This window comes from Elgaria multicarinata, chromosome 5 (assembly GCF_023053635.1).
Source record: "Elgaria multicarinata webbii isolate HBS135686 ecotype San Diego chromosome 5, rElgMul1.1.pri, whole genome shotgun sequence".
Lineage (NCBI taxonomy): Eukaryota > Metazoa > Chordata > Lepidosauria > Squamata > Anguidae > Elgaria > Elgaria multicarinata.
The window spans coordinates 57,658,441-57,677,883 of record NC_086175.1 but is presented as its reverse complement, the minus strand read 5'-3'; the positions used below and the strand labels follow the sequence as shown (position 1 = coordinate 57,677,883).

Below are 19,443 nucleotides of genomic sequence, written 5' to 3'. Positions count from 1 at the left end.
TCAATAGTGGTGGGTAAGCAGTCTTTTGGAGAAGCATATTGGCCATTACTGATTGTTTTACTAAGAAACTTTGATAAGCTTCCAAGGAATACCAAGATTTTCTACATCAGATTGAAGAAAGCCAGAAAAACATATATTCATTGGGTTCACATGCCACAAGGGTGGTTAATAAGCCACAGTAACTTGCTAATCACCCCCCATGTATGCTGGTTATGTCTCACCTGATTTACCCAATTACCTTTGCTGGGAGTGGCTTGTCATGACATCTGAACCAGGCAAGGGTGGGTGGCTGGAGTGGTTAACAAACCATTCAGAACCCATGGCTGTTTTAGGGTTCAGTCCTCACAACAAGCTATGCCTAGCAAGATTAATTACGTAAATCAGTTGGCATGCAACTGGCATGTTTGGGTTGGTTAACAAGTCACTGTGGGTTATTAACTACCCTTGTGTCATGCAAATTGGGCCGCTGTGTTCTAAAAGATCAATACCAGAAATTCAGTTATTCCTGATTCTGATGGTGGACATGGTATAAAATACCATTTATTGGCAATTATATTATAACTGTTTTTTATTCCAACTGTCTAGCATACTTAGCTAGGGATTTTAGCTTTTATTGGATTTCTTTCATGAGCAGTAAATTATACACAGGATGCAGAATAAAAAATGAGAGTCAATTCCAAGCTATACTTTCTGTAAGTCTAAGTAATGATATAATAAAAATGTTTGAAAATAGGCAATTAAAATTAAAGCTACCTGCCAATTAAAGCCTTTTTAATTGATCAAGAAAAAGGCATTAATAATATTTATATCTTCATCACCTATATTAATAAATTAGAATTCAAAGAATCTGAATTAATCTCAGCTGTGGCAGTCAAGGTTTTGTTGATTAACCTAGCAACTAAAGTTTAACTAATGGAAACTATCAAAATCAAGACAATACACATTCAAGTGCAATACACAGAAATTTTATTTGTTATGATTGCAGATTTCCTTAATTTTTATGCTCTACCATTACCTGCTTTTGACTCCTTCCTACTCCCCTATTTGAAGACCTATTGTTTGCCCAATAATTGTACGTGCAGATGTGGGGTACCTGCTGTTATGGAGCAAAGCTTTAATCTATATTTTAGGAAAACTTAAAAAAATTATGCCATATTGGTACAACAGAATTGGTAATTTGCTCTTTATGTATCAACTTTTTTGTGAGGTGGGTATGCAGTTATTTTTCTATTAAACTGCTTGTTCTAAGGCCATTTAAATAACTGGACTAGTATAAAAATAATAATAAAAATTATATCTTTATCATAGAAACTAAGGCCATAGCTAGACCTAAGGTTTATCCCTGGATCGTCCAGGGGTCAAACCTGTTCATCTAGGTGACACACAGGGATCCAGCGCTCAGGCAGGGATGAACCCGGGATGATCCTGGGTTAAACCCTAGGTCTAGCTACAGCCTAAGCTACAAAACATGTTCAAAACAAAGATTAAGGATTTTTCAACAGGATACTATTATAAAAACTAAATTAAACTTAGTTAATTAGAGCTGCAATATATTAAAAAGACACCCCCTTAAAACAGAAGTTTCAAAAAATACAACCACTTACCAAAGTCACACAATTTCAAAATATCATTGTGGCTTATTAAAAGATTCTCTGGCTTGATATCTGAAATATTAAATGCATAGGAAAAAGTGTAAGAAAATCAGAGTATTTACATTATTCAGTATTAAACGCTGATTTAACAGAACTGGAGAGATTCTTGACACACGTATTTGAAATAAAGGAAAATTATAACCAATTGTGCCCCAAGGCCACCACTAACGACAAAACTTGCACAATGTAACTTGCTTTTATTAGAGAAATGGGGAAAACACTGATTTGCTGCCAAATTTCAGTGACAAGTTAGCACTTTCCCCCATTGTCCTAGCAAGTGCTAGTTACATTGTGCAAGCATTGGTTTACACTAGTGAAACAACAGTAGTGTTAGTGCTAAGGCACAGGTAGTGCTAAGGCACGATCCAGCAAAAACTTAAGTAATCATGAAATACCAGAAATACTAGTGGCATTAAACATGACATACCTCCAGTTTTCTCTAAGCTTTTCTAAATTTGCATGACATCAGATACAGATATAGATGTTCTATAATCATAATTATATAATATGGGCAATCTAGAGAAAGTTTATTTCAATAGCTCAATTCTAATATCACACCAAACTGTGTTAAGGAAGCTTAACAATGGTTTGATGTGATGGATAAATTGACAAACTATAGCTATAAAATCAACCATTGCTCCACCTCCATAGGTTCATGAATTATGAATATTGGAGAACCTATGAAGCTGCATGTTGATATGTTGCAAAACAAAAGCAGATAAATAACTGTAGTTTCAGTTCTAAACAATAATTAGCACACATTAAGGTTTGGCATAATGATTAAATTGAACCACAGGAAACGAAAGCTGTTCTAATACTGTTGTCATAAGAACAGACATGCTGGATCAGACCAAAGAGCCATCTAGTTCAGCACTGTTTACATAGTGGCCAACCAGATGTTGTCCAGGTACCCACAAGCCTCCTACATTATTTTGATGCTCTCTGGTTTAAAAAATAATGCAAGTTTTATCTGTTTAGCCTGACACAGTTCCACAGTGTAAGTAACAAACTACCTTCATTTCATATTAATTAAATTTTAATTAGATGGTATTTGCATTCTACATGAATATTTTTTATTGAAGCTATCCATTAAGTATTTTCAAGGAATCATATACCAGATCAAGTAAGTAGCAATACTTACGTACATAAATGTCCATGTTAAATATATATGAGCACAAGCAAAATAGCTTTCTCCTTTGTTCACAATATTATGATGATTAACAACTCCGCATCAAACATATTGTCTAGATCCATTAAAATCAGTGTATCTCAACTAATTACTACAAGCCAATGATTTTACTTCAGGGGTACAAATATACATTAAAGAAAGGCTAAGTGTGTAAATCTCTGTACGTTTTTTTTAATATTCTTTCTTAAATTAATCTGTTTTAAATGAGGGTATTTATAATCCTCAAGGCAATCACCTTGCTTTCTGAAATCTTAAAGACTTCAATTGTCATTTCTGATTTACTTACCTCTATGAACAATATCGTTTTTATGACACCAATGAATTGCCTTAATTAGTTGGTAAATATAGCTTTTTACTTTTTCAGGTGGGACTCCATTTGGCATTTCTTCTAGCAATTCAAGCATATTCTAGGAATTAAACACAATTATATTAGAGAGTAAAAGAAAGTTGTCCCATATTAATATTAAAATATTTTACAGTGACACAATTATTCAGTTTGATTGCTTTTCTGCTTGATCTTTTGCTGCTCCTTTTGCTTTTAGTTGCTGTTGTATTATTTTTCTGTATTGCCTTACTAAATTAACCAGTCATTATTCCACCCCACCCCCCTGCCCTGGTATTATACCCCTGAGAAGATCAAGACTAAAACTAAGGTTGCTGTTTTGAGGGGGTTCTCATTGCCTTGAGAGGGTTTCACCCTTAAAGGGAGCCTACTTTAAAAATAAATAAATAATAAATAAATGGTATTTCCTAAAAGTAATGATTGCAGGATCTCTCTGACTCAGATGTTTCTAGTTTTGTTTGCTGAAAGGCTTATGAAATGCTGGAAGTTTGTCACATAAGTTCTGTTGTGTGTCATAATATAGTTTGCTTTAAGTAGATAAGATCTCTCCTAAGCAGACAGTAAGAATGCAGTAGCTGTTCTTGCAAAACCCACTACCTTATTTATAAGTGATGAAACTACTGGTTGAGAAACAGACATTTCTTTTAAAAAAAAATCTTTTGTTGCTACTGATAGGATTAATTAAGGCTGTATAAAAATATGCTTCTAAACTTATTAACAATGGTTTAATTTAAGGATGGTTTGATCAACATGGAATGTGTACAATCATTGCTCAATCATGTATATGTATGCTGCTAACTAATCATTTGCTTATTACCTGCAAGCATGGTTATGTAATTCTAATATTACATACTGCTTTATTATTGCTTTTTTAAAAAGATTACCCAGTATTTAATCCTAGGTGAGAACACCAACTTGGTTTATGCTTCAGACATTCAACTGCATAAAGGGAGGCAGTGATCTCTCGCAACTGTGTCCAGTGAGTGTGGCACCAGCTAGGAATCACAGCTGTGGGAATTTATTGGGAATTCTGATGGTGTACCATTCCATCATGCAGTCTACAAAAGTCTCTCTACCTGAGATGGAAGAGGTGGCCTTGATGTTGAAGATCCCTAGGTTTTTGGTCTTGGGAAACATCAACATCCATGCAGAGGTGTCTTTGACTGAATCTTCTTACCCAGACAGGATGACTTGTGGGGTGTGAGATTTCGATTTTGCCTTTGCTATTGACAGATTACTAGATATATTTTAGGTTATTGGTGGTTTCTAACCTCTGCTGTGGTAGAAATTGACTTTAGTTGGTGTTTTATGAGTGCCTGATGTAATTCTCTTTCAGATGGCCCAAGATTCTTGATATGGCTGTGAGTCCTAACACCAACCTAATTTCTGGAATTTAGAACTGAGTCAGGTGATCAATACAGTCATTTATGTCCTCGCTCACTGACTAAAGACAGATCAGCTACCTGGAGAACTCAGAGAGATGGAAGGGGTCAAGGAGATGGCTAGCACAAGTGGAAGAAACCCCTCTGAAAACGTGGAACCAGACTGCTGGGGGGCAAATTATATGACAATGGCCATTTCTACACCAGCCCAGTGTAGAGAGAGGGAGAGGGGACAATCTCACGATATCCTGATTGCAAAATCCTCACCTTAGTCCACATGCAGATGCAACATCCCAGAAGGAAGGAGAGTGTTGCATCCGCCATCTTTTTTAAAGGAGCTGAGCGCACATGCATTCCAACTCAAACGTAAGTAAAAAGTATCGAGATGCATTTCAATATGGCTTTCAGCCTTGTTTTGGGACAGAAACTGATTTAATGCCCTTTGGATGATTTGTGTTGGAACAACATGATCCTGGAACTCTTAGACATTTCTCTCTTTCCCCAGTGCTGCTAGCCAGGATCACATATGGCCCTTGGGGCCAAAAAGGTTGCTCACTTCTATTCTACAGATTTCTGTCCTATCCCCATGCATATTCAATATCTATGCAAGACTGCTGGGGGAAATTGCCTGGAATTTTGGAATTTGAATTTGAATTAAGATGGATGGGACACTCAGCTCTCTTTTCTTTTCACTAGATCTAGGAGTAGTTGTGGACAACATGGACAGTTGCTGGAATCAGTATGAGGACTAATAAACTGAAGTTTGAACCTGAAAATAGAGATGCTGCTTGTTTATTAACCTAGGTTAAGAGGTATTGGATCTGTTCTTGGCGGGGTTGCATTTACCCTCAGAGTTCATGCTTCAACTTAGAAATACTCTTACATGTCAAGGTGGCATGTGTAGTATTGTACTGCTTTTGCTGCACGAGTAGTTCTACCACTTCTTGAAGAAAGACCATCTGGTCATAGTTATCCACATTCTAATAACATCCAGCCTAGATTATTGCAATGTCTTATACATGAGATGCAAAAGGTAAGGAACGCTCAAGCCTGCTCCCAACATCTTTGTGGGTAAATGCTAATGCCAATGAACAAGTGGAAAATGCTGCTAAATGTCTGAGAACACATTTAACTTACATGACTAACCTATCACAGGAGAACAGATTATCACTGTGGCTGAGGACTACAACAGTTTCATTAGCAGTCCAGTATTCATTCCCAAAAAAATCAGGCCCATCGACTGCTCAATTTCTTTTAGGGTGGTATCTTTAATCATTCAAAATAAATGTCTAAAAGAATCCAAATCCTGCTTACACTTGCTCTCCCATTCCCCACTCCAAGAGGGGAACAATCACCCTTAGGAAAGGATGTTAAAGTAGCAGGGGTGGTGGGGGTGGGCTCCACAGATGGAAGAGGTCTGTGAAGCCTTAACTCTTTCCCAGCCAGTAAAAACAAATTTGTACTGGAAACAGGGATGCTGGCAATGTGTTTTTCTTCCATGAGATCATGGAGGCTGTAGGTTCAACACGCAAAAGAATTTCTTCAAATTTTGAGGAGGGAAGAGTGATCAGGAAGTGGTGGAAGGAATCATGATTTCACAGAATCAAAATGGGAGGGCCTGCTTATAGCAATCTGTGCCCACCCACAAAAATTCAAGTATTTTCATATGATTGAATTCCTAACTGTACCTGCCTCATAAAACTACCATAATCAGAGCTATGTGGCCAGCAGTTTCTGAGCAATCAGGCATAAAGTAGATCTGCAAATTATAACAGTATTCGTAGATGCTAAGAAAGGACTTTATACAGCATATACCACAATTGTAATCTAAAATCAGTTTCTATATGAAAGAACACTAGGGTTACTTTTACGCAATTTATGAACATAAGCAAATAATAAATAAATAATCCTGCTCGTACACTAAAAGAACCTAGAGCAGCATACAACATAATTATAGAACCATGAAATATAATCAATACAAAAGGCAAATAAAAACAAGTTCTAAAAGCAACCAAATGCAACCAACGCTTTAAACAAAGACAAGCACAAACCTAGTGGCAGCAAGAGTAAAATAAAAAGAATGCTAACAATAAAAGTAGTTACACATTAATAACCTGTTAATCAATTATAAGGCAATTTGATAAACTGTAAACATTATCTATATTCTTTCCAAACATAAAAGAATGCTATGATGATATAAGAAATAAAATCTCTGGATTACATTCTATTCTCATTTCTTATATCTCACTGCCAGTTTTTGGTTGATCATGAGAAATAAAGTAAAAAAGATTATTATAAAACGTTTGTAATATTTTTGTAAGGTTTAATTTAGTATTTAGGCATGTGCAACTGGGCTGGCAGAAGTGGATGCCTCCAGCCCCTCCTTCCCACAGCAGCTCATCCAGGCCCCTGAAAATACTACAGAGACTGGGTTTGCGCAATCATGGAGGGGGAAATGAGCCACTTATTATTTGGCTTATTTCCTCCATCGTGCATGCCAGTTGCATGCCAGGGGGATAATTAATCTCACATAATTATCCTCACCAGCATGGCTTGTTGTACCTTGTGAACCCGGTGAGAGTGGTTTGTTAACCATGGCAACAAGCCACCCTTACCAGGTTTGCACAACACTGCAAGCCTTGCTGGTGAGGATAATTATGCAAATCCTCCTGGCACGTGACTGGTACAAGTGGGGAAGGGCTTATTTCCTCTTCTGTGATTGTGCAAACAGGCCAAAAGGGACAGAGGCCTCTGTGTATGGGGGAGGGGGGGAGGGGGAACACCAAAAATTAGGCAGTGGCGCTTTCTGTGAGCAGAGCCCTTCCAAGCATGTAAGACAGATCATGGATCCAACCCAGTAACCCATAACATTTTTGCTATATATCTTCATTTTTAAAGTTTAGTCATCTGAGTGAAATACTATATGAACTTTCTTCTAAATAACTTACTTTTTCTACATATTCAAATACCAAATATAGTTTTCCTCTTCTTCTGAAAGCTTCTTTTAACTCCACTATGTTTTCTTGTTTCAAAGTACGAAGCATTTTAAGTTCTCGTAAAGTGGTTTCTTTGACCTCTTCATTTTCTAAAAGTTAAAAAAAGTTGGTAAAATATACTGAGAATTTTTTTTAAAAAATCCCTCCAAGCATGGAACCAGAAAAAGCTTCACTCAAAATCTGACACTTCTGCTCATATAAAATGTCAAGTGTTTCAGCAATCCATGTGCTACTTTGAAAATGATAATTTAAATAGTTATAGAATACCTAAACCAATGTTAACAACTCGTGAGTAACTTAAAAACAAATAAAAATCATTTAACTTGAACTTCTTTTCCTGTTTGGCTGGCTTTGGAGATAAGTGCAAAAATAATTCATTTACTATACTGTTTATTTATTTTCATTTCATTGCGGGGAGACTATTAGCTAGACCCTTGATAGAAAAGTAACTTTAAAAATCATTAAGAATATTGCAGCACTTTATCCAGTACCATTTACATACTGCACATGATTTACATACTGCACACTATCTAAATATTGTAGATAGTGTTTAACAATGGGAGTGTTCTTATATAGTGGCAACTCATCTGTTTAAAAAACGATGGGTTGTAGTGCATGAGTGGGTGTGCTGGCTGCAGTGTGCCCACCTCTTCCGCTTTGCAGCACAACCTATGATTAGCTTCTTTGGAGGTTGCACAGCATGATATGCGACCCCAGACCTCTGGGTTGTTTAAGGGTTAATTTCACTTTAACAATAACATTTGGGAGGGAGCTTAGCCATTCCTGAATCTACTCCCCCACCCTCAAATTCCTATTCACCAGCCCATTTTATCTTGCCAGTGTCATAGACCCATGCTTAATAGATAAAAATCTAGAAAACTGCAGGGATAAAAACAGCTGGGAAGAAGAGGGAATATTATTGTTTCTTTGTCTTATTTTTTGATAAAGTAGATTACAGAAAGTGTTAAATACCCATGATGTGCTGCAAAAAAACGAAAAACAAAAGCTTCTCTCATGGATGTAATGAAGAAAAGACCACTGGGCTATTCCTTTGCCCTAAACTACAACACTGACCGTGCTTATTATGGCAAACGGTAGCAGCATAATGATGATGTATGATCTTCCTGGGCGCCTCTCGTTCTTCTGTTGTTTTTTCTGTTACAAAATGGAACCTGGAAAATCTGTTTCTTCTTGGCCTTGACAATAATTGGTGCCATTTCCTGCTCTGTGCAAGAGAAGCTGCGCTACAAAAATACCCACTGAATGGCCCATGTGGTCGTTACTTGCTTCCTATTTCTTCCTCATGTGAAGAAAGAGGAAGCTGATCATCTCTATGTGGGACATAAGCAGGAGGCAAAGTAATGGTAGGGAAACACGATTCCCCTCCCACCGTATGAAAACGCTCTATGAGGATGAACTTACTTTAATATACTATGCTTCTATGTACCAATGAGAGAACTGAGCTACACCGAAAAATGAAAGAAAGCGAAGAATAAGGGTCAAATTAAACATGATGTTAATTCTGCAGATGACATTAATGTGCATGATTTTTATAATGTAAATACCAGCTGGGCAGGGGAGGGGGAGTTTAACTAACCAACCTATCCCAAAAGCTGCTATTTACATTAAGAGGAAGCCTCCACTGGCACAAAATGTGTAAACTGTGAATATTTAATTTACAATAGAATGGCATCTATGCTACATGTCAAAGATAGGTTTTGGGAAAGACAAAGAATATTCTTGCTGCTGTATTCAGCTTTAGAAATATATACATTGATAAACAAGCATGCCAGAGTTACAATAGTACAGTAGAGGAACACATCACCTAAAAATTGGTAAGAAGCTACAAACAATAAAAGTTCACAAAGGGGATGTAGGCATATAGCTTGACACTTAATAACTGGTTTGCACAACCCAACCTGCCATGGGCCTCAATTTTTTCCTTTTTCCATTATTTCCATTCCCCGGGATGGGATTTCAGTATGAAAACAGAATCAGAGAAAGCTTAAATCCGCCCCCACCCCCCACCCCCAATCACCATGGTACCATTGTTTTTATACTGTTTATGTTTTTGATGGTTTAAAATTTTGTATACTTTTTAATGTTCACTGTTTTTAACTTTTGTAAACAGCCCAGAGAGCTTCAGCTATGGGGCGGTATATAAATGTAATAAATCAAATCAAATCAAATTAAATCAAATCAAATTGGGCGCACACACACACATTCATACATGTATAGATGTCCTAGAAAGAGGAAAGGGCTGTGAGGAGCAGCCAAAAAGGCTTTTAAAGAAAGAAAGAAAGAAAGAAAGAAAGAAAGAAAGACTAAAACCTTCAGGCACCTCATTTTAAAAAGTAAGGTCAGTCCCCACACCTGATCCACTTCGAAGATATGGCATGTGCATGTGAGAATAGGTATTCCTCAATGCAAGAAAGGAGTAGGTGGGAGAGAATCACAGCACAGCAGGAGTATAGAGGAGTTGTGCCAATGACCCATGGGATACATGCAGAGATACGTGTAGGGGCAGACATTGGAAACAAGCCTTGGAGAGGCTGGTTGCCCGTTGGCACCATCATGGATTAGTAATTGAATAACCAACCCATGGCAGCTTGTTCTCAGGGTGGAGTATCGTGATGTGTGAACCAGCCCAATAAGTCACAGCTATGATGATATTTGCATACAACATAGCTATATTCCAGACACAATTGCAACTAATGCACTGATGCATTCTGCCACTCCCAGTACAAAAGTATTGCCCATTGAATGCTTGGAAAATGCAATATACCTGCAAATGAAGCAAACCTTGAAGATAAGTTTGCAAGATATGGAAGAAATGTGCATTCATAGTGCACTATCACAGACCTTTATCATCTTGACACATTGGGTGTCGCCCTGACGAGATAAGGAGCTTTCGTATTCTGAACCAGGTCAAAGGGCAATTATTTCCCTTATACTTACGGGCTAGGGTGGGGGTTATGTAGTCGGCATTAGACCTGTAGGTTAAAAAGCCCCACTTCACCACCTTGAGTTTCTGCCTCATGTAGGAGGCAAGAGAAAAAGAACACTTTGCACAAAAATGAGTAGACCTTCGTTCAGAATATCTAATCATGAAACCAGGAGCAGGGCATACCTACCTTATTTATTTATTTATTTATTACATTTCTATACCGTCCCACAGCCGAAGCTCTCTGGGTGGTTCACAAACAATAAATATTAAAAAGTATACAATTTCCTAGTTTGTTTCTGTGAATGTAGGAGTATTCACAGTTCAGCCACCTGCTGGGATAACCTTCTTTTCCCTGAATTATATTTGTGCTGCTAAGTGTGGGACAGAGAGTGAGTCATGTAGCCAGGGTCAGCCCATGGCATTGTGCTGACTGAAACAGAGAAGCAAATGGCAGCCCCCACCCACCTAGGTCAACATACATAACACCCAAAGCCAGCCAAGTTATTTAGGCACATAAGGCAGAAAATCCAACATACACCTCTCCCTGTACCTGGCAGTAGAAATATAAAAATAACAAAATAAATGTCTAATAATCTGCTACCCTTTCATTACACCAAAATCTGGTGCCTGAGCCAGTTGCTCACTCTGACCTGGTTGGCACAAAATGGCAACCTGACATCCAAAGCCAGGGCAGTTTCCGCAGGATTTTTCATGAACAAGCAATCCCAAGAACCCATGGCTTGTTGTTGGGTTGTGCAGGGTGGCTTGCCATGACATCCAAACCTGGCAGGGAGTCTTCTTTGTGGGTTGTTGGGAATAGTTAGAAAACTGGCTGGCAAGTGTGGCCAATTCTCCTGATGCTACTAGCAATCTTGCTAGTACCACAGTCATCTTACCTCATCCCTTGTCAGGACCTAAATGCTCCTAAAAATGCTCCTAAAAATCAAGAAGGAAGGACACTGGAAAGTGTCCTAAACATGTTTGCAACTTTAAAACTATTTTTTTTTAAAAAAAAAATGGTCTTTTGCAAATGTGCAGATGTGAAAGTCTACCACTATGAAATTCATGTAATTTTCCTCTCAGTTTTACTGCTCCAGCCTGCAATTTGTGTAATTTTAGCGATCTGCCTCACTTTTCTGCCAGGCAATTTGCATACATTTACCATAGTAAATCAGACAGCTAACAATCTAGACCAGTGGAGGGAATGACAAGCACCCAGGCAGGGTTGGGAAACCAAAAGCAGCTGGCAGCTACAGCAGAAGGTTCTTTTGGGCCAGGTGTGCTTACTTTGGAAGTAGGTGAAGCAGTGTTTTTTAAAAACAAGTGTTTGCAAGCATGGGAAGCTTCAGAGAATGAAATTGATAAGGATACTGACAAGAGGGATCTTGGAATTTTTTTTTTTTTTTGGCAGAAGTGTTGTGTTTAGAAGGGCTCAGGAAATTAATTCCACTTGGCAATCAGAAGAGGGGAGGGGAAAGTTTCCCTCATGAGCCAGCAACCCAAGTTTATCAACTTCAGAAAGGGTGCTGAATTAGGACCTTAGGAAACAAGGACAAAGGGTCCTGGAATATATGCCGGGAGCTGGTAGGAGGATTGAAGGGGGCTGCTGAGGAGGGAAACAAGCCATGGCAAGCTGCAATTCAGAGCATCCAATCATCTGTTGGATTAGTGAGCAAACAATCTAATCCACGGTGATTTATTCTCAGGGTGGCTTAGTGTGATGTGCAAACTCACCCAATGACCTGATTCACACGTAATAAGAAACCATCATGGGGGAAGTTCCTTGCGGGACTTGTCATTGCGGTGGCAGCCTCCATTTTGAATAATTGAGCCATGGTGGGGGCACACTGCAGCATGTAGCTACATGCAAACACAGTGAGGGTGGCTTGTTGGGGTGCCTGACTAGCCAACGAGAATCTACAGGCTCTTTTGCAATTGCTTGTGGCTTGTCAAGCATGCCAACAATAGGGTGACCATATGAAAAGGAGGACAGGACTCCTGTATCTTTAACAGTTGTATTGAAAAGGGAATTTCAGCAGGTGTCATTTGTATATATGGGGAACCTGGTGAAATTTCCTCTTCATCACAACAGTTCAAGCTGCAGGTGCCCTGCCCTCTTTTAAATCTGGTCACTCTAGTATAGCTCCTGCACTTTGACTGTTGTTATGAAGAGGGAATTTCACCAGGTTCTCCCTATATACAAATGACCCCTGCTGAAATTCCCTTTTCAATACAACTGTTAAAGATACAGGAGCCCTGTCCTCTTTTTCATATGGTCACCCTAGCCAACAACCCATTGCAACAAGAAGCCCAGAGAGGAAATTCATCCATGGTGGCTTGCTGTTATATGCAAACCCATGCTCTGTCTAATGATAAACTGAAGCATGAGACAGAAATATCACTAATAATTTCAGAGTTTATTTCTATATTAGGCATAAAATCCAGTTTCTCAAGATTACAGACTCAAACTGTATGTACATGAAGTTCTGCTGAATAAAACAGAACGGTGCATAAGAGTTTAATCTACCGCCCAGAAAAGTTTAACTCCTTGGTTTAAAAAGACCTCCAGGTGGCAATAAATAATAATAAAAGTTAAAAATCTGTGCATTATCTAGTAAGCTTACAGTTTTACTACTACGTAGTTAAGACTGTCCAGCATCATTTCAGGAAGTTTTGAAATAACACTGTAGTTTTTTCATTTAGTTTTTTGACACAAAAGAGTAGGGGCAGTATCCAGTGGTGGTACAGCATTAGTGCTAATGAAGTTGCGCAAGCATAAGCCAACACTAGTGCCACATCATTAGCACTTGCTCGTACAAAGGGAAGAAGTGGCAAAATTCAGCGGCTTGCTAAAGCAAAGGGGGAAATGGTAAAATTTGGCAACAAATCACTACCTTTTCGCTTTCTACTAGCAAGCGCTAATGTTTGTTTATTTATTTGTTTATTTATTACATTTTTATACCGCCCAATAGCCGAAGCTCTCTGGGCGGTTCATGTTGATGAGCTACCATTTGTTTATGCTAGCACAGTGCCGTTAGCATTAGTGCTGCACTCCCATTGGATGCTACCCTATGTTTTTAAGTCTCTAGACTATTCTGCTTAATTTCAGAAAAAAGCAAATGCTCAGTACAAACTACATTGAAATAGTACTAGAATTATATAACAACTGAAGGACTTTACTTTGGACACAAAAAGGTACTGAATTTCATTTCAAATGCATTCACGTATGCAATCAGAGAAAGTTACCTTCACTGTCTTTGAATTTCTTAATGGCCACAATTTCATGCGTCTCCTATAAAATAAAGACAGCAAAATGAGTCGTTTGTCAGGAAGATCAAAGATTCAGTTTCAGTAAATACCTTGCCCTGTTTTGCGTTGCAACTTTTGGCAAGGCTAGAACTGTTGTACTAGAAGCAGGGCTTTTACAGAAGTTCCCAAGACTGGGAAATTATTGTCCTCCAGAAGTTTGTGGTTGCTATTCTTTATCTGGCTTTTAGCAAATAATGCAAGACATATTTTTTTGCTTCGTCTTTCTGGCTGACTAGAGTTTTCTGATCATCTGAATGGACACTGACTGAGTTCGGATGACACGATAACCCATGAAGGGTTAATTAAGTCATGATGGTTTAACTTATCATTGGTTATTGTGTTGTCTGGTAGGAGTTTAGCCTATGATGGCTTATTTGGCCAAAATAACCCACTCTGATAATCCATGGTCTGCAGAGTGGGTTATTTAACACATTATGGATTATTGTGTCATGTGGTGATCACAGTGGGTTATTTTGACTGGCTACAGAGCTGTGCAGCAAGAGCAGTCAAAACTTGTCGCTGGCTTACTAATTGGGAACATGTTAAAGGGACCAAGTCAGCAGTAGAGCAGAGGAAATCTTTGAGGTTTAGTCCCAGTGCTGCAAACCCCCAAGGTTTTCTAGCCACTTTTGGGGGCCCTTGGGATTTTTGCTCCTCTGGAGTAAATGAACAAGGTTAGAGCTAGTTTTAGGTACTTTCTACCACAGTGGATACCTAGGTTCTGAACGGTGAGTCTTCTCTATCACACAGCTTGGAAGTAGAAAGTAAATTTATGGATTAAAAGCTGTCAGCCTGTTCTCATCCCGTCTTGGCTGTGCAGTGCTAACACTGAGAATCAAAATGCTCCATCAAAAGATCAGAATGTAATTGGTAAAAACACGGGAATTATTATTTTTTATGTCATTCCAATTACTACTCTTGAAAAAACTGAAATACAAAATTGTACAGGAAATTAGTTTGTGGCTTGCTTCTGATAAAGTAACAGCAATCTGCAGATGGCACTGCTTGTGAATTACTCTTTACATAAACATGGCACTGTTCCATATCTGCCATAAATGTTAATTGGTTTCAAAAAGAAAGCTTGGCACTTGGTTAAGTTGCAAGCTATGAAACCTGGGGGACTGGCAAGCAAACTACTGACTTTTCATCATCATTATTATAATTAGTGTTAATAATAATAATAATAATAATAATAATAATAATAATGATGCTTTCACAGACAATTATTTATACAATCTAGGACTAGAAGAAACCAAATACCAATCTTATCCCCTATCCTTTAGGCATAGGATAGATGCCCTGAAAGCTTTTAGACTGAAGAATGTGGGGGATATAAAATAAATAAATAAATAAAAGAGATACTTCCATACTGAAGATATGCCAGCTGAGGGGCTAATCAGTGCATGTTCCGTTATGCTGGCAGAAAATAAGATATGCCACCACTATGACAGATAGACCAGCCGAACATTGCAAATATACTGGCAGACCTGTTCCATCAGTAAAGATATGCCAGCAGTATGGCTAAACCAGGGAAGAGTCATAGGTGGATGCAGGCAGTACAGGGGAGAAGCTTATACCCCTTCAATGCACAGCCACTCCCCTGTCAAAGAGGCACAACTTTAGACCAGCCCCAGACTGCTGCAAATGATTTCTCTCTCACTGATGTTAAGGAGAAGGGGGGAAAATAGCTGTACCCACGCTGACTGCCTGGATCATGGCACCAGAACACAGCATAATATATGATGGAACTCAGCACCAAATCATAGACTACTATCACCAGTTAAAACATCAAAACCCATTCAGGAAGATCATAACTCAGATGATAGGGCATGCTGCTGCACGGGGCTATATCTCCTGACTCTAAGGTAGCAGACTTGGAGCTCAAGAGGAACTTCAGTGACAGGAAACTATGGGAAACGGGCATCTTGCACATCCTGTTCCCAGAACACACACAGAAACTTGATCAAACTCTAAACAACGTCTCTGCCTAGACCCCTAACAGGTGCCTCATTTCGGGATGTGAAACACAGATGTCCAACATCAATTCTACTCCAACAAGTGAGATGCCAAGACAGAGCAATTCACTGAGATAAGCAAAGGAAGGGGGAATACTTGCTGCAAAGTATAACTGGTCTGACTGTCTTCCATGTCTGTCCCCCTCTTTTGCCATATGTGAAAAACTATGAGCCATTTGTAGGTAAGATGGCCATTCCAAAGCGCATCTCAAGTCCTGGTGTAATAAGAGCAAAAGGTTGCTCTGTTAAGACTGCAGCCCAATTTCTTTTAAAAATCACACAAGTTTTGATTTTATTAATTTGATTAAATTTGCATACATTTGCATATAGTATTAACCAAATTTCTGAAGCAGGGAGTATACTTCCTTTGTTTTTCATATAATACACACTCAGGTCCTCTGGGGTGAACTTACTTCAGTCAGCTAAAACTAGGCTGACATCAGTTTCCCAGAGGACCTTTTCTTCTGTTGCCCCCAGATTGTGGAATGGCCTGCCGGAGGAGATTCATAAAATTAACTCTCTGTGCGATTTTAAGGCAGCTTTAAAGACTAGCCTTTTTTGGCAGGCCTATCCAGATCAATGTAAAATCAAGAATTTTTAAGATGTATTAATTCCTGTTCTAATGTAGTTCCCCGCCTCGATCCAAAGGGAGAGGCAGGTAAGAAATAAATACATCATGATGATGATGATGATGATGATGTCGTCATATCAGGCATCATCTTAGAAAAGCGATTCCCAGCTATGAAGAGTGAAAAGGGGGATGCCTCATTAAATTTGCTGCTGGCTATATGCATTTTTTTATAAGCATTTGTATTTTGAATTAATTGGAGACATCTTTTAAACTCATTGTAACTGATTAAACATTGTAGCCCTAAAATGCATAAATAAGCCTTCCTCCACGAACCACAATGACTCAATATCCAATTACTGCAACCTCAGAGTTTACCACAAAATTGTCCTTGAGCAAATCTCTAGAAGCAGGCTGATTGGGAGCCCTATTATCTTCCAAAGATTTGTCAGTGTTTCTTCTATCACTCCTTTTAAGTTGAAGAGCTATGGTCTCCACAACCCACCCAAGTAAAATGAAAGACGGTTTATCTAGAGTCTTGAGAGAGAGGAAACAAGGGTGGGAACAGTATCATTTGGGCGATGATTAGAATTCCCTACGTCTTGTGTAAAGTAGAAGGTAGAATATTATTCATTTCTTCTTCTGGTGAAGTGACTAGGTTCCATCATTGAGATCAATAGGATTTCCTCAATTCTGTTATCTTGGTTAACAAAGCAAATATTCTCCCTTTAACTCTCGGGGGGGGGGGGGGCGAGGGGGATAGAGACATCTCCATTTTTCTATGCATATCAAAGAACCTTTCCTGGAATGATCTGATATCATCCTATCTGGGTTTTGTCTGCACCGAGTGCTTGGAATGGAACCCATGCCTACCTTCTTCAGACAATACAGCACAGAAGCTCAACATTAAAATTTCTAATTAGCTAAGCCATTCAATTTTCATCTTAAAATAGAAGCCTATTTTAAGCATTTCTCCCTGTAATCACTTATGAATCAAGAAAGGTCACTAAACCTGATTTTATAGACTTGCTTTCCACTGTATTTTTCAAACTTTCTGTACAATACATTTGTCTGGAATATTTCTTGTGTAGTCTTGTATGTATTTATTTCTATTCTTTAAATATACAAATGAGTGATAATGCTACATCTGACTCATAATTAAAAGTAAATAAAACTAGCTGATAAACATTTGATGAGAAGCCTAAGTTTAACAGATTCCAGCATTGGGACCGGCCCTCCTATGAGCTGGAGTGAAGCACCGCCTCAGGTGGCGGTGCAGCAAATTGGCCATTCCCCCTCCCACCAGGAAGATCTACTACTGCTGCTGTCAGTGCATGTTCTGGGCTGCTCTCCTGCTGTGGCATTTGCTGCAGGAAGAGAGTGGACGATAGGGTTCTCCAGAGCAGCCACTTCTGGAAAGCTGTGTCAGCTAAGGAAGTATCCAGCATGGCTCCAGAAAGTTGGCCAGGCCAAAATGTCTGGATCTGAGGGGGTCTTTTCTCAGACCCAGGTATGGGAGGGGTGTCACAGGACATCGCCATGCGAATGGAATGGCGAGAATTTGCCACAGCACATGCCAGGAGCGTTCCACAGCCATTTTGCATATTCAACCTCAAGCTGATTGGAGGTTGCTACATGACATCCAAGCTCAGACATCAGAGATTAATTCTGGGTAAAACAAATCAAAGTTAACTGCATTACTAACTGGCTCCACAGATTAGTGGTAAAGGTAAGAGGTAAGGGGATACGTGACACAGTAAGAGGAAGGGGTAGGGAGGTACGATGCCGCAGCAATAAGTGGAACGAGAAGGGAAGGTGTGGCAGCAGTAAGGGGGGACACAATGCAGGAGAGGATGGAATGCAACATCGTAAAGGGAAGGGATGGGCTGCAATGCTCTAAATGAAAGGGTAATGAGGTGGGGTGTGATGCAATAATGGTACAGGGGTAGAGAACGTGATATATGGCAAAGGGAAGGGGTGGGGCAGGATGCGGTAAAGGAAAAGGGTTGGAGCACAGCAGAATAAAAGGAAGGGGTGAGGGGGCGCAACACAGTAAAGCAAAGGGGAAAGGGATGGCTGTGATGTAGTGGTGGGAAGGGGGTGCTATGAGGTAAAGGGAAAGGGTGGGAGGGTATGACACGTTTGCTCTCATGTCTCAGGCAGCAAGAGAGCTTGTGCTGGTGCTATCCTACATTATTAGCAAAATGCATTAATTCAGAAGAGTTCAGTCAATTATTGTTAACTTTCAAGGAACTGCATGATCTAATACTCTCCATATTTGAAATAAGACAAGGCAAGAGGAAGAAACTGTTAAAACTATACACAAGCTTAAAAAGATACTCATCCAACTAAATGGTCCTGATGGGAGGAGGGAGTTGGATTACAGTGCCTATCAATGTTATGATTGCCAAGTTAAGATGATGGCTAAGCAGCCATCTTTAAAACAAAAGTACAAACACACACGCCACACAACCATTTGCTCTCATTTTAATTTATGTTTTAGGATCTATATCTATCTCACTCAACCTTTCCTTATTCATTCAGAAAAATGAAAAGATTCCAGAAGTGCCTTTATATGCAAAAAACAATAATACTCAAATGTGCCTTTATACAAGATTTCCAGATAATAAAAACTAGAATCCTAATAGGTCCCAAGACTAAACATGTTGCGCACAGCTTTCTATGAACAGGATAAACAAGTTCTCTCTCTCTTCTGCTTGCCTTCTTGGGCAAGGTACTCGAGCAGGTGTTGGCTGAGCAGCTCCAGGTGCTCTTGGATGAAACTGGTAATCTGGACTCATTTCAATGTGGTTTCAGGCCTTGTTTTGATACAGATACTGCCTTTGTTACCCTGACCTATGCCAAGAGGAGTGCAACCTTACTAATTCTCCTGAGGCATCTGCAGCATTTGATATCATCAGCTATGGTTTCCTTCTGGATAGATTCTCTGGGCTGGGTGCTAGAGGCACGGTTACACAGTGGTTCCATTCCTACCTGAGGGCCAATTCTAGAAGGTAGTGTTGGAGGCTTGATATATTGTCC

The 19,443-nt window shown here is 39.2% G+C and overlaps 1 protein-coding gene across 4 annotated transcripts in view; it reads right to left on the bottom strand.

Moving 5' to 3' along the window:
* The window catches only part of CDKL5 (cyclin dependent kinase like 5), a 51,531-nt gene that overhangs the window by 26,004 nt on the left and 6,084 nt on the right, over window positions 1-19,443 (bottom strand). For all 4 annotated transcript variants that reach the window (XM_063126426.1, XM_063126428.1, XM_063126427.1 and 1 more), the window contains exons 3-6: window positions 13,756-13,801; window positions 7,515-7,651; window positions 3,128-3,248; window positions 1,605-1,664 (exon numbers count right to left, since the gene is read on the bottom strand). In XM_063126426.1, the coding sequence (XP_062982496.1) occupies window positions 1,605-1,664; window positions 3,128-3,248; window positions 7,515-7,651; window positions 13,756-13,801 (364 nt within the window). The remainder of the gene's footprint in view (window positions 1-1,604; window positions 1,665-3,127; window positions 3,249-7,514; window positions 7,652-13,755; window positions 13,802-19,443) is intronic.